Source organism: Schistocerca nitens, chromosome 11 (assembly GCF_023898315.1).
Source record: "Schistocerca nitens isolate TAMUIC-IGC-003100 chromosome 11, iqSchNite1.1, whole genome shotgun sequence".
Taxonomy (NCBI): Eukaryota; Metazoa; Arthropoda; class Insecta; order Orthoptera; family Acrididae; genus Schistocerca; species Schistocerca nitens.
This window is the reverse complement of record NC_064624.1, coordinates 61,060,040-61,087,091: the sequence shown is the minus strand read 5'-3', so window position 1 is coordinate 61,087,091 and position 27,052 is coordinate 61,060,040. Positions and strand designations below refer to the sequence as shown.

General features: G+C 43.0%; 1 protein-coding gene across 1 annotated transcript in view; it reads left to right on the top strand.

Moving 5' to 3' along the window:
* Positions 1 to 10,377, top strand: part of LOC126213077 (ankyrin-1-like) — a 73,630-nt gene extending 63,253 nt beyond the window's left edge. Inside the window, exon 4 of the mRNA XM_049940666.1 lies at positions 9,900 to 10,377. Coding sequence (XP_049796623.1) covers positions 9,900 to 10,287 — 388 coding nt within the window. The 3' untranslated portion in view covers positions 10,288 to 10,377. The remainder of the gene's footprint in view (positions 1 to 9,899) is intronic.
* The last annotated feature ends 16,675 nt before the right edge of the window (positions 10,378 to 27,052 follow it).

The following is a 27,052-nucleotide window of genomic DNA, read 5'->3' as shown; positions in this document are numbered from 1 at the left end:
GAGCAGCAATGTTGCGATACGATAAACCGCAATCGCGATAGGCTGCAATCCGACCTTTTTCAAAGTCTGAAACGTGATGGTTCGCATTTCTCCTCCTTATACGGGGCATCACAAAGTTTCACCAGGCAACGCCGGTCAACTGCTGTTTGTGTATGAGAAATCGGTTGGAAACTTTCCTCATGTGAGCACGTTGTAGTTGTCTCCACCGGCGCCAACCTTGTGTGAATGCTCTGAAAAGCTAATCATTTGCATGTCACTGCATCTTCTTCCTGTCGGTTAAATTTCGCGTCTGTAGCACTTCATCTTCGTGGTTTAGCAATTTTAATGTCCAGTAGTGTATCATTCAGACAACATACTGCATCACTAGAAATACGTCTTCTCGCCACGCGAACTAAAGACAGTCTCTCTAATTTAGATTTTTTCACAGTTTTCGGAAAATATTGAAGTTGCTTTTTTGAATTTGTACTGAGGCATAATTTTACTTTCATTGTGTAAACGAGTGTTGTCGCTTTTTGAACTTTCATCAGGTCCAATGTTTAATTTTGACTATGTGAGGCAAGTATATGTGGCACCCATTGCCCCGGGGGGAGGGGCGGTTTGAACGGAATAAGATGATTTCAAATGCGAAGAAACAGGACACCTGTTGCGTTACACAATTTTTATCGAAACTAGTGTGCTCTTTCTTCACATTGACATTCTTCAAAAACAGACGTTGAAAATGAATAAAAATCTAAACGACAATACTGGTCGCTGCAGTGGACTGAGGGAACTGCTGACGTAATCGGCGCCCAGCGCTACCAACAGAAACGGCAAACGTTCAGATTCGCCTCACAGTTTTGGCGCTACAGCTGCAGGGTCGCTGGCGCAGAAACGAAAAAGCAGGGAAGTCGGCATGAAGTGTTGCGGACAAATTGGATACGTGACGATACCGAACGATGGACCCACGAGATACCTTTCAGTGTGTCACCTACATGCAGTTACCGTAGCTAGCACGGTGGTTATCGAGAGGCGTGAATGTGCGTCGTTTCCCTTTCAGATCTTGCTCTGAGGGGGATAGCTTGTTGATGTACAGAGTATCCAATAATAAATCAGTTCTCCAACGTACAGCTCTAAAACCGGCAGTGTACTTACAACGTGCAGCCCATATTTTTATAGGCAGGCACGTTGATGATTTTGCGCTGATATATCAATCCTTTTCTCGATACATGGGGAGCAGATAACGGTATTTTATTTTATGTCGATACATCGGATACTGCACATTTTAAAAATATCAAGTCATAGGCAAGCTCTATCATTCCGCAATCGAAGTCTGTTAAAACCCGTTGTGCGGCCCATCAAGACGTCGGAAACCCTTTCCCAGGAGTCACCTCAGTACAGGTGACAGCGGCGCCAACACACCGCCCTTTTATACCTTGCGTACGTGACACTGCTGCCATCTGTATGTGTAGATATCGGTATCCCATGACCTTCTGTCACCTCAGCCTGTCTCTGCCTGGAAGCACCCGGGTGGTTCTACAACGCGAAAGACCTGCTGTCAGTTAGAAATTAGAAACTACTCGAAATTGTACGTAGACGGAATAGATTTTAAATAACCTAAACATTTATTCAAAATAACTGATGCCTTGTCATCCACAAACTAAATAAATTCCTTAGTGAAGTGTGTTTTTACAGTTTAATTAACAATATAGTCAAATTGCACACCATCGACTTCTAGGCACATTTGGAATGCCTGTTTGAGAGAGAGGGAGATGAACTGGACAAGCTACATTGGATGATACGTCGTCGTGTGGTCTGGCGCGTATCATCTGACATACTTGGGGTTCATGACACTCTATCTTTCAGTGCTCAGGCGAAAACACTTGCTATTGGGTGGAGCGCCGTGACGTCACGACGAGGACCCTGGCGCGGCGCAGCCGTATGCTTACACGGCAAATGCGCCGCACCACAGACTCGGTGCCATGTTACTCGTTCATTTTACTTTTGCTTTCATTCGATACGCATCTGTAAAAGTCAAAACCAGGGGCATGACAGGTTTTGTACACATTAACAGTAAATAAATGATAAGTTGAAAAATAACTCGCTCGTTTGATGAAGAAGCAAATACGAATGCAGTCTGTTTCTACTGCCGTTTACCAGACGACGATGCAATTCATAACTGCTTCCTCTTTGCGGCACATTTCTTCATCGCTTCCAACTTTGCTTCTTGATTGAGATGCATATCCTTACAAATGTTCTCGTTTTTACATACAGAGTAATAACTGGTTCATGAACCTCAGGAAACTTTTGTTTTGTAATAGAGCACAGAGACTTGTACGATTTTTTTTTACACACTCCATTTCGATGAAAAGCAGCAAATTCTTCTTCAAACAGCAACACACTTGTTTTTCCATGCTGGCGTTGGAGTGTAAAGACCACCACGAGATGTAATTGATATCCAGTCTGCAGCATGATCTCCTTCACTTTTTGCTGCTGGAAAGCCTAGTGATTTATCAATGTTGTGCACTTAAATGCAATATAGCCTGAAATGTGTTTTACCGCATCTGGAAGAACATCTGAGATTACAGAGTTATTCCCCATTGCTACCACATGTCACTCAATTTTCTTCTACATTCACAGTTTCTGGGATTTCTCATAGTGGCGCTTCGTCAGCAACATACACACAGAGCTCACTGGTAATGAAACTTAGGGATGCAGGATCCGGGTCGACGTCACACTGGGAAGACTCCGTGTTTAATTCTTTAGTAACTGGCGTGTTCCCAGAGAGAGAGAGAGAGAGAGAGAGAGAGAGAGAGAGAGCGCACTTGCATTACCTGTCAGTATAAGGAGACTTACCCTGTTCCTTACTTCAAAAGGTGTAGGATTGTTATGAAATATACCTAATCTTCCTACCCTAGGAAAAAAGCTTTCCAGGCAATCTTGATTCAGCCTACAAGTTAATATATAGCTAACTTTCATACTTTTCAGACTTTCAAAAAGACCAAAGGGAGATTTTATTGAAGCTATAAAACCTTTTTGGAAAGGCAACATTCTTTCTTTGTCAGCAACGCACATTGCTGGACAGATATCAAAGAATCTGTTAAGCATTTTCTCGAAGTCAGAGATTCATTCTAAAGCCTTTATGCAGGGGGAGCATTCATGTTTTGGAACTCTAGAGTTCAAGACATCAAAGACGTTGTTAACGATTTCAATAAAATTGCTTTCAACGTCTTCATGAAGAACATACTTCAAAGCCTGAGCTGTTTGTCGTGAAAATAGTCGCGCTGCCCTCTGTACATTCTGCCTTGCTTGTCGAGTTACGTTTAAGTGCGCTTCAGTAATGTGGTGTGTTATCGTTAAGTCACTCTTCTGATGCTTTAAAAGTTCCTGTATAGCTGCCTTAGATATTTTGGATCCATCAGGTAGCGTAATGCCTGTATCCAAGAAACGGTTCCGTAATAACTTTAACAGGTGTGGTACACCGAAGAAAACCCATACATTCGTGGTGTCGTCTGCTTCATTTACGAAATAAGTTCTCTCTGTATCGACAGACAATTCCTTCCAAACTTTTATATTTTTTCCGCCCATATCACACGTCACAGCAACAACACCGATTCCTGATTCCTCAACTACCTAAATGATGCTCTGAAGCAAATTACTGGTCATCACAGTGTCGAAGTCTTAGTAAACTGGTTGTTTCCACTGCTTACACAACCCACGTATCATGCAAATTTGTACATTGGAATGTGGTCCGACTACTAAGTCTTCAGACGAATCGTAACATGTGCGGCCATCAAAATTGATTTCCTCAAATGTCAGAACAGCTTGTCTCTCTCGAGTAGTAAAAGTGTGTGACTTGGCTTTCAATAAACACAGGATATCTTCAAGAATACCCGGTCTGCGTTTAAATTCCTTCGTCCATTTCTGAAGGGTTGGCCTGCACGGCAAAGGAATTTTTCGCTTTCGAAAATAAGTGTATGCTTTAGGTGACAGAGCTCTGAAAGTAAATGCATGGGCAATTTCCTCTGAATTCCACTTTACCCTTTTATTTTCGTTTACTAGGCATCTTATTTGCGCCGGTGTAAAACAATTTGACAATACACATTTTACACTTTTGTGCAATTTGACTTTTTCTTTCACGTCAGATGACTTTTCTGCCCGCTTCAGCGAAAGAACACTTCGGAGATCGTATGTTGTACTTCGTAAGGCTGCATCACATTGTAGTGCCGCTTCTTTATGTGGATTCAGTTTTTTTTAAAAAGTTCAATCTCGGCCCTCAGTTCCTTAATTTCCAAATCCTTATTCACTACTTCAGTGGGTTCATAAACGCAGTCTGTAAATGTGGTTCGGTCAACTTTGTTTTTTTTGTTTTTTTTTTGTTTTTTTTTTTGTTTTTTTTTCGGTGACACAGTTTCTAAAGCCGTCAAAGCTCGCTTTTGCAAACTACTTGCTCCACAGCATTGTGCACGACTTCCAGATCTCTAAGGAATGAATTTAATTTTAATTTTATTATTCCTAAAATTATTTACCGAGTATGCCTACTATTCCTAAAATTTTTTACTAAGTACTATGCAACTGCATTAATTTCTCACTAAAAATCAGCTAAATTGACAAAAGCGGTTAAATATCAGTGGCATAAGCGGCTACAATAGCTTAATTTGATAAAATGTAAAAATAAAAGTTTAAGAAGAAATAGAGGTATAACCTCCAACATGGGAGTCAGAAACCATACCACTACGCTATGAAGTCAACTGGTTAGCGTCAGCTGTTCTTACAGAAGTAAAGGTAAACAAATTACGCGAAATATGCTGATTTTGTCATTTGAATTATATACTAGATTTAAAATAGTCAACATATCGAGAATACTTAAAGAAACGGCTATTTCTAAGACAAATGTAGCTATTATATCCAGGAGGAAATGCAAATACACTTGAGCAACATTATTTATTGCCTGTACAATATAGCGAGTCATTCACTCCCGTAAAGCAATATAGTAATGCGTCAAAAAGCATTGCATTTATGTGAATTCGTTTGTATTACGGTAATTTTTCAGTTTGTTATTGAAAGTGTTATGTATGTGCAGACGTCTTACCCTTTCGTTTGCATCACCGCTTCCCACAATTTCTTGTCCACGCCAGTTCTGAATGTTTATGCAGGGGATTGCTGCTGGTGATAACTTCTTTCTTGAAGGTAACCCTAGAAGCTCATTTCTCAAATCCCATTCAAAATCTTCTGGCCGATAGTGACCTGACCACACACTTGCAGTTTTCACATTCACTTTGTCCTTGCGTTTGCACCGAACTATCCATTCACGTCGCAAGTGCTCATCCTTGGGAAAAACGTGATACGTAACGTCCGTCGTAGTTCGAGCAATATTAATGCAATGTGCCACGGCACACTTACAGCGAGCCTTGCTCGTGGCTGTCTCAAAACTGAATGCTCGGCGCTGCAGCCTCCTCTCAGTGGCGTCAAGGCGCGCGAGGGCGTCTGCGAGTCTTTTTACTCGCTTGGGGCCGGAATGGCCTGCCTGCTTTCTCTATATGCCTCGGTTCCGAAATTCCGTGCCGGCGTTTCCGCGGCGCGCGCCTTAAATCGGTGGCGACGCACTGAGCAGGCCCATCCGGGCAGCGTTCACTTTTAGGTAAATGAGTTGGCACCACTGCGATACAGCAGACGATAGCCCTCTCCCGAAACACGACATTGTGGAGTAAATTACATCAACACAGGAACAGAAATCAAAAGCCAAGGTTGCTACATAAATTACGAATATACGTCAGAACCGAATACCTGTTCATCTAAAGGCATTTTCATCTACAATTCCCTCCTAAATGGATGGATATATTCCAAAGCGATTATAAACGAAATGTGGTGCAATTATACCGGACAACTGAAGACTTGGTCTTCCATTGTGTTTCCTCTAAGAGGTAAAAGTTCCCTTTGATTGGGTGGATTGAAACGCAACCATTCTTGTGATACGGGAAACTCGTCATTTCACGCGTTTTATTACTCAGATTCGTACTTGCTTTTTGTCATTGTGTGTACAACATTATGTGTATCGGTTATTTAGTGTGTTGTCAGGTGTTAGAAAGGTTACTGGTATTCTAAGAGTATCAGCGATTATTTGTTTACTGTAAAAACGGATTACCGCATTTGTATTAAAATTTGCTGTGAGAACCGATTAAAATGCATCATGGTTTTAGAAATATTATATACTGCTTTTGGTGAGTATACTATGAGTGAAACGGCCGGTATAAACATTTCGAAGAAGATGAGGATGACGAGAAGGTCATAATAGAAGACGAACTGAGATTTAAACCAAACGATGCGTAAACCAACACTCGATCGTCTCGGTGACAGATGGCCAAGACCACTGAAATGTGAATGTTACGTTTCTGACAGTAATCTTCGGTTTTAACAGTACAGTGCACCACGACTCCTTGTCCCAAGATGAAACGGCCAGTGGGCAGATCTTCTCACCAGCTCAACCCCGATGGCTTGAAGCAACACGGAAAGGTGTCCGGCTTTGTGGCGGAACAATTCATTGTTTCTGCACAGCGATAATGCACCTGCTCACAGTTCGTTGCGTGCTTGTGCATGTTTGGCTAGAAACAATACTGTAGTGATGTCCTTGGCCCCACGTTCGCTCCATGTGTGACATTTTGTTCTCAAAAATAAAGACAAACCTTAAAGAGCTGTCTTTTACATAAGTGATGAGATTCAAACTGCACATCGGAGAGAACTAAATGCTACCCTAAGGATTGTTCCAGAATAGTTTTAAGCATTTTAAGAAGCACTGGAATAAATGTATAATATGTAATGGCAAATATTTTGGTGAAGACGACATTGATGTAGACCAATAAATAAACCCGGTGTTGGATACAACATTCACCGCTGTTGCTTCCACTATCATATTTTCCATTTTGGTGCCAACGTCACGACCCTGTCATCGTCTTCTAAGCGGAATGTCGTTGGTTCACCACCCAAGTTTCGTCGACATAAGAGTTGTGTTAATTTCCTGACTTGTATCAAGTATTTGCATCGCCAGTCAGTAATGACTTCTCTCTAGAGAGGCCTTTCCTTTACTTAGAGGTCTGTTGCAAGTAAATCGCATTTCATGCAGTGTCTTACGCTAAACAGCTTTCTTGCAAGGAAAATAATTTTTTTTTGTTTTTACGGCAACAACTAATTTGTGTAATGTCAGCACTATTTTGTAGCCATACAAAGGTCCCTATGGATGATCAAATTACCTATTTTGAGAAACTGCTTGCGATGATGGATTTATTCCCCAAATTTCTTAGTGGTGTTTCTTGGCGGTTCTGCCAAACCGTGTGGATTATTTTAGGGGGCCTTTGTGATGTGTCCAATAGCGGCAAGGCTGACTTTTGTGTAAACTATCCTTTTATTGTGACAGGCAACATTAGCCCCTAGTTCTTTCTGTGCCGACTCTTTTATACAATCCGTGATTGCAATGGAGGTGACTGAGCAATTTTTACCCCAAAGATCGCAATTCTTTGCATTGTGCAGATTTTCCTGTCATGTGTGGTGCGCTTGTCGATCACCTCTGAATAACATAATCGTACATGTCCGCAGAGCATTTCACACGGTGGATTACAGTCGAATGCTGAAGGAGATCGAAACGTATGGAATAGGTTCCCATATATGTGAGTGGACCTCAGCTCTTACGTGACAGCACCCAGTATGTTGTCCTCAGTGGCGAGCGTTCGGCAGAGGCAGGAGTTCTCCAGAAAAGGGTGGTGGGGCCGCTGTTACTGTCTGTATACATAAATGGTCTGGTGGACAGGTATCTGCAGCTGTTTGCTGATGGTCCCCTAGTGTACAGTAAGATGTCGTCGTTGAGTGAGTGTAGGAGGACACAAGGCGAGTTGGACAAAATTTCTAGTTGGTGTGACGGATGGCAGGAATGTAAGGAAATGTAAGTTGCTGCAGGTGAGTAGGAAAAACAGACAGGTAATGTTGAGGTACAGCAGTCGAGGTGTTCCGCTAGACACAGAGGCGTCGTTTAAATGTCTGAGCGAAAGTTCGCAAAGCGATACGAAGTGGAACGAGGTTGAGAGGACTGTGGAAGGGAAGGCGGGAGGTCGACTTTAGTTTGTTGGGAGAATTTTAGGAAAGTGTGGTTGGCCTGTAGATGAGGCTGCATGTAGGCCGCTGGTGCGACCTATTCTCGAGTACTGCTCGAGTGTTTGGTATCGGCAACAGGTAGAATTAAAGGAAGACAGCTAAAGGATTGAGAGCTGAGCTGCTACATTTGCTGCCGGTAGTTTCGAGTGACACAGAGTGCAGAAGCTTCAGGAACTCAAATCGGAATCACTGGAGGGGAGGCAAAATTCTTTTCGAGGAATTCTGTTGAGAAAGTTTAGAGAACTGTTTTTTTGACGCTGACTGCAGAACAATCCTAGTTCTGGCAATGTACACTTGAGACAAGGCGTGTGAAGATAGGGTGGGAGGCATTGTCGCTCGTACAGAGGCACACAGGCAGTCGTTTCTCCCTCGCTCTACTTGGGAGCGGAACGGAAAAAGCAGATGACTGCAGTCAGTTAGGATAACTTTTTATGTGTACCAGTTACTACTATTGTTTCATATGGTTGCTGCTCCACCTACAATGATTATTTTGTACTGAATGCAGCAGTTTTATTACCTCTGTAGTTTCTAGTTAGTATTTCAATTGTCTTTGAAGCTTCTTACTGGCTGTCTCACTTGGGATTAGCCTTTAACTTGCATCAACTGTGGGGAGAGATTCTCGCTACATTGGTTAAAGTTCAGCAATGCCAGATCCATACAAGTATTTTGATATTTGTAAGTGAACATGCAATAATCAATCAACACTGTGTGTTTCTATTTCTTACAAACACCTGATTTCTTTCTGGCATGATCTAAATTTATGCACAGCATCAGATATAGGAAAAATTTTACATTTTTTGTTACGGTAAGTGACAGTGTAACTTCCTACTACTACTGAAACAGAAATTTTACTCGAAAGCAGTGTAGTTGGTGTACATTTTGAGTTTACTAAGACCTTTTTAAGTATAAATGTAAAGCTTTACGCCGTCTGTAGCGATGTGTAACTTATTTTGTGAGCAGAATTTCAGAAAATGAAAAAAGTTGCAGAAAGTTAACATGACTGAGTATAGTAGTTGTGCAGGACACCGCCTGCCACAGACCATATGGTGGCTTGCAAAGTGTGTAAGTAGATGGAGATGAATGTTCCAGTGGATGTATCTCATGTTGCATGCATAATTACGTGAGCACATGTGACGATTATTATGCAGCGGGTAGTGTGTGTGTGTGTGTGTGTGTGTTTTTGTGTGTGTGTGTCAGGGAGAGTTGACTTGCTGCCCTTCTTGTATTTCAAATATGTTGACCAACTTATTGTGTGCGAAGCAGTGACTTTTATATTTTTTGTCGGTATGTCAGAAAATTTCCATGTTACTGGTCTGAATCACTTAGCTGTCTGGTGAGAAAATTGTATTTCAGTACTTACAGATGTGTCTAGTTTCTACTGTTTTCTTCCTAAGTGACAGAAGGAATTGGTACCCAGAGAAGGTAGTTTCAGGGGTGTGTTTGAATGTAGATGAAGGATTGGGTAGCAACTGCATGCCGAGGTGAAAGGAGGCGGATCTGTGCAGTGAATTATGAGGAAAACCAAATGAATTTGTTAGGAGATGGAGTGCACCTATTTTTAATGGCAGAGGGCCGAAGTTTTTGATTATGGGCTAGTGCTGTGGATCTGTCTGTAATACGCAGGTTAACCCGTATCGCAGAAGCGAGATATCTAGATTTGTGACTTGTCGCTCGGAAGAAGTGTTTTCAGAATTGTTGGCAGTTTTGCGGCTGTGACAGCTTCTTTCATTTGGTGTGTGTGTCTCGATAGTAGAGAGTAAGTGTGTCGATGTTTTGCGCAGGAGCCTTTCTGGGGCAGAGCGAGGCAGGAGGCTGATAGAGGCGGCTAAGCAGGGGGCGGTGGAGAAGGTGCGGCTGTTGCTGGCGGCTGGGGCGGACGTGGGGGCGAGGGACGGGGTCGGGTTGACCACCCTGCACTGGGCTGCAGGGAGAGGCGACGCGGCTGTGGTGCGGCTGCTGCTCTCTGCGGCGTCCGACCCCAACGCCAGGACTCACTGGGGGCAGACGCCGCTGCACTTGGCGGCACTGAGTGGCCACGCAGAAGCGGCGGCTGCGTTGCTGCAGGCCGGAGCCCACAGATGGGCGAGGACTGATGACGAGGAGACCCCCCTGGACTACGCCAGGCTGTACAACTGGCAGCAGCTCGTCGAGATGCTAACAGAGGGTTAATACAGGGTGTTTCAAAAATGACGGGTATATTTGGAACGGCAATAAAAACTAAACGAGCAGCGATAGAAATACACCGTTTGTTGCAATATGCTTGGGACAACAGTACATTTTCAGGCGGCCAAACTTACGAAATTACAGTAGTTACAATTTTCAACAACAGATGGCGCTGCAAGTGATGTGAAAGATATAGAAGACAACGCAGTCTGTGGGTGCGCCATTCTGTACGACGTCTTTCTGCTGTAAGCGTGTGCTGTTCACAACGTGCAAGTGTGCTGTAGACAACATGGTTCATTCCTTAGAAGAGAGGATTTTTCTGGTGTTGGAATTCCACCGCCTAGAACACAGTGTTGTTGCAACAAGACGAAGTTTTCAACGGAGGTTTAATGTAACCAAAGGACCGAAAAGCGATACAATAAAGGATCTGTTTGAAAAATTTCAACAGACTGGGAACGTGACGGATGAACGTGCTGGAAAAGTAGGGCGACCGCGTACGGCAACCACAGAGGGCAACGCGCAGCTAGTGCAGCAGGTGATCCAACAGCGGCCTCGGGTTTCCGTTCGCCGTGTTGCAGCTGCGGTCCAAATGACGCCAACGTCCACGCATCGTCTCATGCGCCAGAGTTTGCACCTCTATCCATACTAAATTCAAACGCGGCAACCCCTCAGCGCCGCTGCCATTGCTGCACGAGAGACATTCGCTAACGATATAGTGCACAGGATTGATGACGGCGATATGCATGTGGGCAGCAGTTGGTTTACTGACGAAGCTTATTTTTACCTGGACGGCTTCGTCAATAAACAGAACTGGCGCATATGGGGAACCGAAAAGCCCCATGTTGCAGTCCCATCGTCCCTGCATCCTCAAAAAGTACCGGTCTGGGCCGCCATTTCTTCCAAAGGAATCATTGGCCCATTTTTCAGATCCGAAACGATTACTGCATCACGCTATCTGGACATTCTTCGTGAATTTGTGGCGGTACAAACTGCCTTAGATGACACTGCGAACACCTCGTGGTTTATGCAAGATGGTGCCCGGCCACATCGCACGGCCGACGTCTTTAATTTCCTGAATGAATATTTCGATGATCGTGTGATTGCTTTGGGTTATCCGAAACATACAGGAGGCGGCGTGGATTGGCCTCCCTATTCGCCAGACATGAACCCCTGTGACTTCTTTCTGTGGGGACACTTGAAAGACCAGGTGTACCGCCAGAATCCAGAAACAATTGAACAGCTGAAGCAGTACATTTCATCTGCATGTGAAGCCATTCCGCCAGACACGTTGTCAAAGGTTTCGGGTAATTTCATTCAGAGACTACGCCATATTATTGCTACGCATGGTGGATATGTGGAAAATATCGTACTATAGAGTTTCCCAGACCGCAGCGCCATCTGTTGTTGAAAATTGTAACTACTGTAATTTCGAAAGTTTGTCTGCCTGAAAATGTACTGTTGTCCCAAGCATATTGCAACAAACGGTGTATTTCTATCGCTGCTCGTTTAGTTTTTATTGCCGTTTCAAATATACCGGTCATTTTTGAAACGCCCTGTACGTGCCAGTAGAGGAAATGACATGTACTTCATTGTACATAACAGTAAAATAAAAAATTGAAAAAAAAGATCGCTTTCTCTATTCATTTCTACCTTTTGCGGTCCACACAATTTCTCCAGTAACACCAGAACTACTGCAACAACAGGAGATATCTGTAAACCAACGTGACAAACCTTCCTTTTGAGAATTCACTCTGTAAAACGTTTCACAAGCAATTTCTGCAAAAGCTCAGCAACAATACACACACTCAATGATTAATAAACTCCACTTCTCTCTCCCTCTCTGTCTTGAGTTTCTCGTCCCACATACACCATTCAAACAGCTTACAAGAATACAGCTGACGTCTTTCACAACAGCCTGTATTTCGAAATGTAAACACCCAATCTCTTCCAAGAGACAAATCCAAGAATAGCGGTTCTTGTGCGTTAATGTTAGTTCTTTGCACCAGTCCGCTGCATCACGTAATTACTGCAAACTATTTGCTAGCGGTGTCTATGGTGCTACATTACATCAGTGCAAACTGCACCATACTCAAATTACTGCCATATAAGCTGTTCAGTTACAATGTATCTTCACTTCCGATTTCACACTGAATTCACTTCTGTGCGTGCACTGCACAAGTAATTTTCGTGTTTAATTGTAATGTCACATTTGTAGCAGTGCTCATACCACATCATGCTCACACCATCTGCAGCCTTTTTGCCAGCTCACCTTCAAATAAAGACATTTGAAGATCCACCTAAAGTCATTTCTCTCCCACACACCTCACTTGCTGATCTTACACAACAAACTACTATCTCTCAGGGAATTATACTCAATCTTGTGAGACATGCAGCCAGTAGTGGAAATATACATCACTTTCAAAAAGTACACTTTTGCGTCTCTGTAGACGTTTTGAAAGCAGACCACGTTTGGAACATTCATTCCCCTCTCTGCTGTGATAGAATTAGACTTGGCATCCCCATGCGTGCATGTGTGACCAAAGTGGCAGACTGCATTCTGAACAAGAGCTTCTGTGGCCGTCATGTGGCGGCGTTACAGACGGAAGCTCCTCAACATTCTCTGTGAGGAAGCAGCGACGCCAGGAGACAGTATTGACTTGCCGAGTGACCTCCACGGCATTGAGGAATACTTCAGGCTCTGCCAGTTGATCCTCAACATAAATAAATGTAATATACTGTGCGTACACAGGAAAAAAAATCCACTACTGTACAATTACACTGCTGATCACAAATTGCTGGAAACAGTAAGTTACCGTAAAATATCTAGTAGTAACTATCCAGAGCCTCCCTGCGAGCAATGACCAAAAAATACCAATTGGTAAGAAACTGCGGCAGACCTTTTCTCAGCGATTCGATAATCACATGTTTTAAAATCCAAATTTCGTGCTTCCTGCCCTGTAGTATGTCGGCTTCACAAAGAAAGCCTCAAAATTTTCCGACTTTTCTCAGATTTTCATTTATTACACAAAGACTACGTGTTTCTCAAAGTTGAAAACCCAACACAAAATTAAATTGGACAAACTCTTCTACAACATGCAGCAATCAGCAGTGATTTTCTGACGGCGAGTGGTGACCGCGCTAGAGCGTCCTAAAAAAACGGTGACTCCCCAAAATTCGGATCGCGCCTAACGCCATTCACCTGTTGCACTCTGCTATTACGCCACTTTGGAACGGTATGGCACGCGTCAGCAGACGGAAAACAGCCCATAACTCCACCTGCGTTCTTCGCATCGTCAAACACAATAGCACTCACGGCAGACATCCGCTGTCGAAAGGGACGTCATATATTTTGAAGTGTGTTCGCATTTATTTAAACTAGTGCTTGTAAGTGTGTGGTTGGTATCTGAGAAATGGCTAAAATTTATTTTGATATCGAAATACGTAAATCTCAGTCCAGTGCGACAGAAAAGACTAGAAATTAAATTTTGAACGGAAGTATGCGAAGCACACGCTACACGATGCGAAATCCAGGCTAGGCGGTACATCAAACAATTCGCCTGCGAGAGAGGAGGTCGTTTTCAATGCAATTTATACATACCATTTGTCTGCAAAACAGATAACTAATTTAAAATATTTGTCCTGAATACTGTAAATCTTTATCTTCAGACTTGTAAAGAATAACTGTACCAGATCTGCTACCGTATTTATAGTGCAAATGAAGATAAAATGTAACGCATCCTGTTTTGTGTCAAAACTGCTCCAAAATTCACAAGATAATGCCGTTCTGAAATAATTTACCGATTTGGAAAGTCTGAAATGATAATTTTACAGATACATTCTGGTGTGTGGCGGAGGGTAGTTTGAATACCGCAGCTGTTCCGGCCTTTTCCTGTTGCAGTCGCGATGCGAGAAATATCTTTGGACTACTCGTCTATTAAGAGCTCTGAATGGAAAGTAAGAAACCCGGAGAACATCTGGTGTGCATTTCCTCGCCATGTTACAGTTTTAGGTGGAACCTTTAACCGACCATCTCTGCAGTGGGCGACATAGGTGGCTGAGACTGACGGCAGGGCCAGGCAATCGGGAGAAAGCGATCCAAGTGCTTCACTCAAAAACTACCTCGGGCCATTAATCTGAGAAACGGGTCTTGAAGACAGCATCTTAGGCTTGCAAGTGACAGATAGACCCGAACTTTTCGAATCTGTTAGGGTAGAACGGGGATTCAGCTATGACAAGAGCGTTACAGTGTCACTGAATACGACCGTAAAGAGAAATAGAAAATAAGTAGGGAATATTATTGTGCTTAGCAAGAGCGACGAGGAACAGGCTTCAGGTTACCTTTCCCCTGCTGCACCAACAGCGCGGGTATCAGTGGAAGCAGTTGAAGAGCATTGTGAAATACGCTTCAGACAGGTGTGTACCGACCAAATGCGTTTCAAGCCCGGTTTCACAGCGATGAGTTTACGGCACTTGTTTTCATTTAAGTGCGCGTCTGCGCACGCCAGATCACGAGATAACAAACAAATTTCAGAGATCCGAATTTCATCGATAAAAATGACGCCAAAGAAACAGTTGTTTCTGGAAAGAGTAACACATCTGTAACATGTTGCATTACTCTCTACGTAACGAAAGCCTGTGTAAACATTCGGTCTTGTCTGTAAGGCAGAAACGCTTACAGCACTGTTATTCACGTGCAAACAGCAACAGGTGGCGTCAGAGAGCCCGCGCAAACGGCCGGCGCAGTCGCCGAGGGGAAACTCGCAGGTGGGGGCGCGACGCAGAATGCGGGCAGCGAATCCGGCAGAGGGCCGCGCATGCGCAGAAGCAGCGGTGGCGCGGGAACAGGCGGTAGGGATGGTCCGACCATGGCGGCGGAGAAAAGAACGGCCACACGACAGGGGGCCGAAACTAAGTCAGGACGATCACTTCCCACATAAAATGTGTAATACTGTTTAGCGATTAGAGCTGCAGTTCTGATCAACAGTTTCAAAGTCGGTGATGATCGCAGACACCAGCGTCCGGCTGCCATTTAATGCCCCGGTGTTACAAAGATATTTTCACCCGCTCTCGCAGCAATTTCGCAGTTATGTCAGAGCACGCTATATCTATCTAATGGCAGCCCACGATGTACTAACACTAAACAATATTTCGATAACAACCTCTGTTACAATTAGTGCGCTAGATGATTTAATACAAGATGTCACGTTTGATGTATTATTTTTGCAGCATTTCTCAACGGCAGCTGTAGGAACATCCACTGACTTTGAAGCTGTCATTACTATCGATGCAGAAATGAACAGCGCAACGACAGTTCTTTTAAGGGATGGTTTTACACCTGAAAACGTCCAAATTTATCCTAGCAGACGTGCAATTGTATGTTCTGTCGCTGAGACAGTACGCTTAAATATTTACGCGCCATCCGGGACTGACGTTACACATGCACGATCGGACTATTTCTTAATCACGATGTCATCTTTTGGTAAATATGTACCTGTATATGTGAAGCACACGCTACACGATGCGAATTAGAGGCTAGTCAGTACATCGAACAATTCGCCTGCGAGAGAGCTGGCCGAGTTCAGTGTAATTTGTATATGTCATTTGTCTCCGAAACAAATGACTGATTATAATGTTGGCCCTGAATATTGTTAAGCTTTGTGTTTAGACTTCATTCATCCGTTTGAAACATCTAAAATGATGTATTTTCACACATATATTGTGACAATCATTGTACCTTACAGTGATGGTAATTAAATTTGTTGGCCTAGCTGTGCGAACGGAACGCTCGTCTGTTCTGGAACCAGTTACTATTAAGAGAGTGATGGAACTGTCAAAAACGTACGGTACAGGTCCAGCGCGACAGCCGTCTGGAGGCAGAAAGGGTGCCAGCATCACAGAACCAGCAGACGGATTGGCTACGCCCGCGCATGCGCAGAAGTACCCGTTCTGCTTCTCGCTCGGGTGGCCACCGGCCAAGTGCAGAGTTTCGTAATGCAGATTTTGCGCCTTTTGCGGTGAGTAACTCTTCACGAACACAGTAAATAAAGGATGTAGAAAAAGAGCCGGGAGGACGAATTGTGACAGGCGTTGTGAATGTGGTCACCTCTCTAAACCTCTGCACTCCCTCCGCATCAAACAAGAGAGCTGCTAGGGAAAGATTTTTCAGCGATCGAGTCCCGTATTTTCTGAGACAGGCAAAAGGCGCCTTCGTCAGCGCAGGACATTTTAATTGCATTTTAAGGGAGACAGACTCAGAAGGCATGACACCCTTCTGTTGTGCCCTGCAAAATCTGACTGCAGGTCTGGACACGGAAGCCGTAGCTGAGCGGCGCGCCGCCACACGCACTCACTGCACGCACGCCTCGCCAGTGTCAGCTTCGAGGCCTGACAGACTCCACATCACAGCGGGGTGTGACTAACTGTGCAGGATTACGACGCAGCCCCTGTCAACTTTTCCGACCGTGACACTGTAATTGTGAAAGCAAAAGGTCTACCTCGTCCCAAAATAAATCGCAGAGGAAAATGGAAATTGAATTGTAACCTCCTCCACATAACATCGGTGAATATTGATTGCTCGGTACAAATCGTGGGTTAACCGCAAACGTTTCTTCCGTAACGCGAGTGGCGGCTGAATCTTGCAAAACCCGGTGTCCGGAAATTATTTACAAATGTCGCCTACAGGATTGAAGTAAAGCCTGAATTTCACTTTGAATTATTTGAAACTTGTAAGAATAATTAGTAATTCTCACTACATTATTGAAAATAATAATTCGTTCACGTGACATATCAGACTGTAAATAATACAAAACATGTTGGCAAGTCCTAGATACGACTTACTTATTTACAGAATTTTCGTTCGGGGGGTAGTAAGCAGTTATATTATGTATAAACTGCTGCACAGGCAACCGCGTCCTCCAGATAAACTCATGTGTGTTACTGGAGAAACACTGGCCACGATAGCAGGAAAGGAACAAGTAGCGGCGAAGCCTTCGACTGCAGGCGACAGACTAACTGGGCGACATTTTGGAAGAAAATTTCCTCCAACTGACAGCAAAGCGAGGCCGTGGAGATGGTGTAAAGTGTCTGGTAGCAAAGCTAAAAAAGAAAATGGAGTGTGGGAGAGGAAAGAAACAACATACTGTTTCCAGTGTGTGATGTTGCGCTGTGCATGCCAGAATGCTTTGAACCATTTCACACGAAAGCCAAATACGTATACAAATTATTTATAAAAAATTGTAATTTAATTTAGTTGTGTATTAAGAAATTTTTTAGTAAATGCCTTTCAGTTTGTTTGTTTCCAGACTTCAAAGTGTTGGTTTGTTGTTGCGGTGAGAGGCAACAAGGCCAGGCTCACTCGATTACGGGGCCAGCGTGTGTGGGCGGTGGTGTTGTGACGTCACCACAGTGAGGGCAAGAGGCGCATGCCGTGGTCTGTAGTTAACGATAGACTATCGCAAAGAAACAGCAGACACACCACCATGGTCTTGATAATACATTAAATAACAACCTTTTTCTTTTCCGTTATTATCACGATATTTTAACGCTTTTAATGTAGTAAAAATTGTGGTATCGATAGCTACGCTGCCACGGCGTAGGTGCAAGTTCCCAAGGTGGCGGCACGCCGGACAGCGACGACAGCGGCCTCTAGCCGGCCGGCGCTGTGCTGCTCTGCTCTGCGAGCTCCGTTTTATCAGGGGCAGACGGCCGACAGTGCAGATGAGTAATCAAAGACAAGGTTGGCAGCTTTGAAGCACCAACAGACGGTCCAAACAACACACTGAATGGGACAGATTTCCCAGCACACCGTTTCATACACTTCCTACTGATTCAACTTTGCTCTCGCCACATTTAGTTTTGAAGAATAAAAATCCGCCGGTCAAAATAAAAGAACTTGTTTCTTTCCCCAAGTCACAGCGTCTACGTCATCGTGAACTCATTGACATTGCAATGGCTAATACAAAAGAGGCAGCTGAGAAGAGGAAATGCTACAAAAGAAGGCAAGTCACACTGGAAAATCTCAAGTTCGACAAACAGTTTTAGTTCGAGCACATCCGTTATCTGGTAAAGCAAAGAACAGGTGTCAGAAATTTGTATTACTTTATAACGGACCATTTCGGACTCGACGAATCCCACTTCCGAACGGAGGACATCTTGAAACACTCACAACGAAAGCTTCGAGAGGTCTTCATCAGATCACCAATATAAAACCGTTCACTAAATAATTGGTTGACTTCCTACTCCTTAATGACACCACCATACCGACATATAACAATTACGTTCTGACAACACGTATTTCATTTTCGTATGACATCAACCGTTTGTACACAATAGTCAAGCTGTTTGTATGGGTTTTCTTTCATTCGCACGTAAATGATGAAAATAATATTTTTCCTGATACAGTACTATAAGTACAAGCCATTTCGTACGTCTGTTTTCACTGCCTTATGACTTTTATGTAACAGATACAATGATTGTTACAGAGCATATACCACGTCATGTTCTAACATAACTGACCCAGATGTTTAGAATACATAATTTTACAAGCAAAGGCTACGTAAAAGAAGAGAGCAATGAGTTTTTCGAAGAAGAAAGGGCTTCACAGAAGATACAAGCAACATGAGAAACAATAACATCGAATTTTGCTCGTCGTAATGCATTTTCTCTTACTGGATAACGTACAGAAGTATGCAGTAACGGATTCCAGATAGTACTGAGAAAACAGGTAGAGTACATTTATTTGCACAGGCATAACACGTACTCTCAACAATCGGAGGAGATATTTAATTTCAGCATCTTCCACTGAGATACTCTAACACGGAGGTACAATCAGGGTTTCATCACTGACTGTAAGAGATTTACTATAGATGTCGTATGTGAAGTGAAGACAAGGATTAATTATAGATGAAGTATGTGTAGCAATGAATTATGGAATTTTATATTGAAGATGTGATGAAATAATAGGAAGTGAGGATAGCGAACTTTGTATGACTATTATGCAGGCGTTTATGATTTATGATATGAAGTGTGGCATATTGATGCTAGGAGTTGTTAGGGGTTACATGTTTTTAGCCTTGGTGCGTGATTTGTTGATTGTGTTTTGGTGCGTGTCTCTGACGACTGCTATTTCTAACGGCCTGTGACAAGGTGTTGCAAAACGATAATACAAGGCTATGAAGTTATGGGAAGATAAACACTTTCATTCAGCAGAATGTATCTTTTTGTGAACGGCAACGTGAAGGATTGAAGACCCCTACAGCCATGCCATGTACTTGCTTTGATCGATTTGTGACTTTGCTTGAGCTAATCGGTTTTCTTCTCATTCACAGGATAATATCATTTCTCATTGTTTTTCGCCTATGGTTAATCGACTTCATCGCAAAGAGAGAATTTCCTATTTTCATTCTCACGTTGACTTTACTTGTTCACAGACATTAAGTACTCGTCTTGATACTACTTAAATTTTGCATTTGGGGTAATTATAAGTAATTGGCGTGTGCATAAGTTAAAGTTTTCGGAATACATTTTCATTTGCTTTGTTTTATGACTGACAGATGACAGACAAATGTGATAATTTCTTTTTTCCTCTACAGCAGTAAAATATTGTTCACATTTTTTTCCTGTCCTTCCCTTCAGGCTGTATCCTTCCACGAGTGTACTCAAGTATATAAAAACATACACTGTGCAGAAATAACTATTGTACTCGTGCATAACAACACGAGTGGTCGACTCATGCACGTGTAAAATGTAAGAAGACTGATAACAATGTTTGCCTATCGATATTTTCACAATGCATTGTACATGTAATGATTACTATATTTTAATGTTCCTTTTATCTCACACAGTATAAACGTCTTAGCTTTATTTTCTTTCACTGTATTGTAACAGAATATACGTACTTTGTGAAAGCGGCACATTCGTGGACTCGAGTATAGTTATTCTCTGGACTGTGAGAAACTTGGGAGTATTATTAACATTTTCATTACCACGACATGCCGCATCGATTATCGTGATTTTGGGTGACTTAACAGACATTTTGTTAAAGTGACATGGAGGTACCTTCTGTGAACGGTCTGGCTCTGAGTTGTCACTGGATTTGTCACTGACACGTACTGAGTGCACCAAGTCTGCTCTCAGCCGCCTCCCAGACAGTCACGATACGACGCTTTCACCTGGTGAGGTGTTACAACGGCATGACTGCTGGAAGACACTTCAACATGTGCTGCATAGCGTGCTGGGTACTCTCAGGCCAACAGCTGCGTGTGTGAAAACCACGAAAAGACATTGCTTCGATACACATTTGCTACGACTAAAAGACAATACAATCACAACAAGTCTCACGAGAGTTTGTGCAGCATAACGACAAAAAATAATGCCATCAATGTCACCATTTTCTTCATTTGTGTACACTTCTTTCAAACGAAATGTAACGTATTCTGAGTACACCTGAACACATATGTAAACAACATTTGTAACTTGACGTGGCGTTCACCTGAGCACGAAATGGACGAAGCTTTCTGCACAATAATTTATGAGCGAGTAGGCGACACTACTTACAAAACAATTACATTACGAGGTATTTTCATTCCAGGATCTGTTTGCTACGAAAATCGTCAATGGGCAGGGATCATTTCACCAACAGGAGCATTAACACACAAGGACCACTTTCTCTTTATTTAGTAGATCAATAGCTAAGTTGAGGATTTAATCAGTCTGCACACTTTTACAATATGAACACAGTAACAGAACGTATTATCACACTGGAAGATATAACAGACACGTTATTGCAGGGAAAAGAACAGCCACAAGAGAATGTGTATTGTGCGATTATCAACATACCAATTGACTCACGTAATTTCTCCGCGGTAACTGCCTATGGATCTCCAGTTACATTGATTATTTATGCAGCATGTAATAAACGCAATCCGAATAATTCTTGCCCTACAGTCGTATTAGATAACTCTAAAGCTAGAGGAGCAGTTTCAGGAAAAGGAGTAGATGTAAACCTACAGACACACACCTATAGTCTGCTGTTCAAGTCGACATATTTTATGCAGAAGTGCCGCAACACGGCGTGGTATGGACTCGCCTAATATCTGAAGTAGTGCTGGAGGGAACTGACACCATGAATCCTGCAGGGCTGTCCATAAATCCGGAAGAGTACGAGGGGCTGGAGATCTGCTCTGAACAGTAAGCTGCAAGTTTGACAGCCGTCGGAAGCGTTTAAAATCAGAAGAGTGTTCCTGGAGCCACTCTGTAGCATCTCCGGACGAGCGGGATGTCGCATTGTCCTGCTGGAATTCCCAAAATCCGTCGTTGTGCACAACGGGCGTGAATGGACGCAGGTGATCAGACAGTATGGTTACGTACTTGTCACCTGTCAGGGTCGTATCTAGACGTGTCACGGGTCCCACATCAGTCCAGCTACACCATTACAGCGCCTCCACCAGCTTGAACAGTCCCCTGCTGAAATTCAGGGTCCATAGATTCATGTGGTTGTATCCACACCCGTACACGTCCATCCACTCGATACAATGTGGAAGGAGATTCGTCCGACCAGCCAACGTGTATCCAATCATCAACAGTCAAATGATGGTGTTGATGCGCCCACGCGAGGCGTAAAGCTTTGTGTCGTGCAGTCATCAAGGGTACACGAGTGGGCCTTTGGATCCGAAACCCCTTTTCGATGATTTTTCATTGGGTGGTTGGCACGCCGACACCTGCTGATGGCCCAGCATTGCAATCTGCAGAAATTTGCATAAGGATTGCCCTTCTGTCACGTTGAACAATTGTCTTCAGTCGTTGATGCACCTGTTCTTACAGGATGTTTTTTAGGCCGCAGCGATGTCGGAGATTTGATGTTTTCCTGTATCGTGATATCGTAGGTACACCAATGAAATGGTCGTCCCGGAAAATCCCCACTTCATCGCTACCTCGGAGTTGCTGTGTCCCATCGCTGGTGCGCCGACTATAACACCACGTTCAGACTCACTTAAATCTTGATAAGCTGCCATCGTAGCAGCAGTAACCCATCTGTGTAGATGAACTACATTTCGTATAGGAATTTGTAGATATCATTTTTATCAAATTAAAGAAAGAAAGACACATCCCTACATCTCAAACGCACCTTTCCAGCAGGGCATGTTCTGTTTGCAGATGAAAGGCAGTCGACTGCAGAGTTAATGGTGGCAGGCAGGCGGTACTTGTCATGCTGCTGATGAACAACAGGAGAATAAGCGTATTACTACATGACGTGTATGAATCTGTAATGAGTGTGTGAGATAATGGCATTTAATGTGTAAAAAATTAGTCATGTAATTACTTACCAAGTAACAGAAAGTGGTATTCAGTTATCCACATGTTAAAGGCAACGTTGGTGTAGTTTATCTTCTCTTCGCAGAATAGTAGTAGCGAGGTCTCTAGAGTTGTGGTACCCGTTGTGAATGTCCAGCAATGTAAGTCGGTGGGTGAACACACGGCATGGGTTCTCGACCATCTGAGTGCAGACCTAAGTGAACGAGACACGATGAGTGTGGAATTACTTGTAGAAGTACAGGCTGCTCCTGCAGGGGGACCGGAGGCAGAAATTAAATTTTGACTTTTGGTTTGTAAATAGAACCTGCGTGAAAGAATACGGCGAGATTTAAAAAAAAGGAAGTATCAGAAACATCTGAGTCCAATCCAAGAACTTAAATTATTGTATTGTTAAGCGAATGCATTCTTATGTGTAAAATGTTTATTGAAAGCAGTTTGTCGCCAGTTTTCTGTTTTCTCTATCAAGAAATGATGCCTGGTTTGCCTACTCCCAATTCTTTGCGAATAGTATGACCTGCCCCCTCCCGCCACAATTGCTCTAGTTTATGTCGTGGGTACTCCCTTCGATTTCGCATTCATGGGGAGAAATCGTGAGGATAAGGAGTCGTATACATAAAAAGACATCCTTCTCCGGAGAAGATTATCAGAGCAAAAGAATATTCTCTCAGAAAGTTTTCAGTTTCGCTTGAATCTAAAATTGGAAGCGTATTCTCCGACGAGAGGATTTCCTCCCCACTACCTCCCCACCTCCCTGAGAAGGTTCTCTGTGTGTGTCGTCTGCCGTGTCACGCACAGAACGCACGCGTAACGTCAGACTTCATTCAGCTCGCTCAAACAGGCAAACTGTTCAGTGTACAAAGATGGAACTAGCGTCAGTGTGTTCTGTAAAGAGTTGCACTACGTTTAGATTTCACTTTTATGTGCGGCAACAAATAGTTAAGACGATTAAAGACAATTTGGAAAAATGCATTTTCGGCGATCGTATTGAATATACGACTTGTACGAACCTTTTCTGTTACTGAAGTTAGGTCAACACGTTATGTGAATGAAATCTTAAAATTACATCATTTTTCATCTACTCCAAACCGGAACCGTGGCAGTGTTTTCTAAGACGAGATAATTTTCTCTTAATACGACGCAGAATGGTGTGCTTGCGTGTCAAGGACGTAAGCGATCGCTCGTGGAGTTCGTTACGAGAAGCAGATCGCTAGCTTTGTAATCAACCAGCTGTTAATTTTTTTGATCCGCCTATATTTCTAACGTAACAAACTGTAAGATTTACGGTGTGGGAAGACATGATGATGAATATCCGTAAATGTCAGTTTCACACTTGTTCTGTGTATACCAAAGTTTTCTCGTACATCAGTGTGAAAACTTGAGTCTGCTAAATAGCAACAAAAACATTGTAATTTTCACTTCGTTTGAAAGGTCGCTCATCTCTTCTTTCATGATTTTTTGGAAGGTAATTCGCCATGCAAATAATGTTTTTATTGTAAAACTCGTAGAAGTTTCTACGGTTTCTCTCTTCTGTATTTCTTCGGGTACGTATACCTTCTTGCCTTCCAGGCAATATAAACTCTGCCTCTACTACCAAAAAGTCTGTAAAAGCTAACGTCAACAGGACTTACTCAGCTCGATGTTATGCTACAGAGCACACTTCAAAAAACGGAGAATGTTCTCGGTTCGTGATTCGGTCCTCCAGTTTTATTCATACGAAATCGGAGGATGTTGTTTGCTTTTACCGCCTCCCCCCACTCATTTACTCAAGCTGAGAAATTTCTCCGGTGAAGTATATTCTCCGACTCGCTTTATTCGTGCGAACCTGAGAATATGTTCTCCACAATTTCGAGTATAAAGTACATTCTCCGTTTTATTCATACGATCGAAGGTTGCGATTCTGTAAGCTGCACCAAACCATGATGACGCGCTCTTAGAGAGGTAATTCGCCTCAGAAAGTTTTCGCTCTGGACGGCGGCAAGTACTGGGTGTCCAGCAGGTTGTTTCAGGAAGTGTTACATATTCACTCTGAAGCTGCAAATCGAAATGTACAATTCTATGCCAAATACAGCAACACTACTTGTGACGAACTTTTACCCCACAGGAGGCAATGTACTGTTTTTCTACGACGTTAATACCATATACCTGTCAATTTCTGCGGGCTTTCGGCAGAATCGGGTGGGGCCAAGAGTTATTTCGGTCCTTTCCAATTAATGGCGTGTAACACTGGGTTGCCAATCGCCAGAAACGTTGTATCAGATAGTGTTTCCGTGTTTATTTCTGTTTCCTTTCTCTTTAATCTTCACCCCTCCCACTTTGGAATTCCGAGATCGACCCCTTTTCCTCTTCCGTTTTCCTCATCAGCGACGTCCCTGCAACAGTGCCGCCCTCACTCCAGCCTGGAGAACTGAAGTCGGCGCCTGAGCGACATCTCTGTCGCTGCTGCAGTTTAGCGTGGAATACGACTCGGTAAGTGCTGCCAAGCTTAGCCCGAATTATGCACAACTTTCCTCCTGTTTTTTAATTTACGATTTCCCAAGACCATTTGAAATTTAATTTTGAAGGTTACTGCGACCTCATGAGGTGATTAAAGTACTTTAAAGAGATAGCGTGTAATCCATTTGGAGTTGTGGATGATAATAAATCGAACACCACATTGCATTCCAGCATTGCTGATGGGGGGCGCCACGAACTTGTAAGTCATTTTCAGCCAGGTATCGCGATACTTTTGACCACATAGTGTATGTGAAGGCATCGTCAAGATCTAAAATGGATGTTCCAGCACCAAGAAAGTTTTTAATGGTCTAAGTCAACGACAGACAGGTAGCAAATATGGTTTCCAGTCATTAAACAGTCGAGCCACAGAATGAACATCAGTACAGTAGTTACATGTGTAATGAATCTGATCTGAAATTATACTATGGAAGATACTGGTTGACACGGCCAAAGATGAATAACATGTCTATGTTGGACAATCCAAGTCCACAGCAAGATCATAGGTATATAAAATCAAACATCTTTGGAAGAACTATGTTATCTGTGAATACATTTATAAATACATCTGTGGAAGGGCAGTGTTATATGTGAGCACAAGGTGTAAAAAGTATGTTTGTAGCACAAAAATATGACATCATGCCGAAAGAAATATCCACATCTTTACTGGTTTAAATGAGAAAAATGTCCGTGTTTCATACATACCATGGTACAGAAAATTGCGAAAGTTTGCCATAAAAATAGTTTGCGTTGTAACCGATATGTGGCAGATCACTACAGTGTAAAGCCTATGGCCTGAATGCCAAAGATGACAGCGACATGAATCAACATACCGGCAGCTCAAATTCGCGCAGTCTCTACTAATTCAGTTCTAGGGAGATGAGGAGCCAAGATAACATGGGAGTACTGCATTGGTGTTAAGGATGCGAATTACATTGGCACAAGGATGATAAGGACGCCTCATTTAATGATAAACAGAAAAAAACAGTGAACATATTCTAGTGCCCGATTTCACCTTCCGCTTTGACCATAGAGTGAGGATTCACATGGACAGAATTTATTTTCTGTTGTCGACACACATTGCCACAGTGGTTGTGTACTCTTGGGGTGGCGTAGGTTTGTGCGTAAAACGTCCTATAAATTTTGAATGTCGCCAAATCGTTAGTTCAGATAGATTCCAATCGTATGTACTGTGTATTAGGGACAGTCGTTTTGCAGACACCATAACAACTTGCATCTGATACCTGGAATAAATTGATCTCACAGTTTTTATGAGCAAAATGAGCAGACATCACGTCGCAGAACCGCCACGTCAGCGTGTATTCACACTGTCCGTCACGTCATGTAACGCCAATTCGCTTAGTCCGTGTCAGAGTATAGTATTTCAATTGAGGAACTAAGGTTATGAATGGCCAAAGCAAACCTCATAACTTGTGTTCTTGATCAGTCTTGTTTGCTGAAGTGCTGAGACGTGAAGCAACACCTCAAAACATCGACATTTCTGTGCTTTGGGAAAGTGGGCGTCTCTTCTGTTATTGCCAAACCTAAATAATTTTTCGCTTTCAGATATCTCACAAAGCTGTGCAAAAAACCTCCAAGTCGGCGTCGAACATTTACAATTTGCCACGAAATAAAAGCACAATAAGAAAATGAAGAGTAAAAAGTTACAAAAGCACAATATCCACTACTATACAACGAGTTAACTTACGCTGATAGCAGATGATGATACCGTCGACACTTCATTCCCTGGAAACCGTGACGTGAGGTGACGTGACGTGACGTGACGTGACGTGACGGTCTGTTGACGACTTGTCTGAATGCCGCCATTTGAAATGCATTGTGGAATGTTTTCACATCACGAGACTTGACGGCATCCCGACATCATGCGACAATTTCAGCTTAATGTTGACAACATGCACACCACGCAATGCTCACACCAGAGATTTTTCTACTCTATGGCTTTGATAGA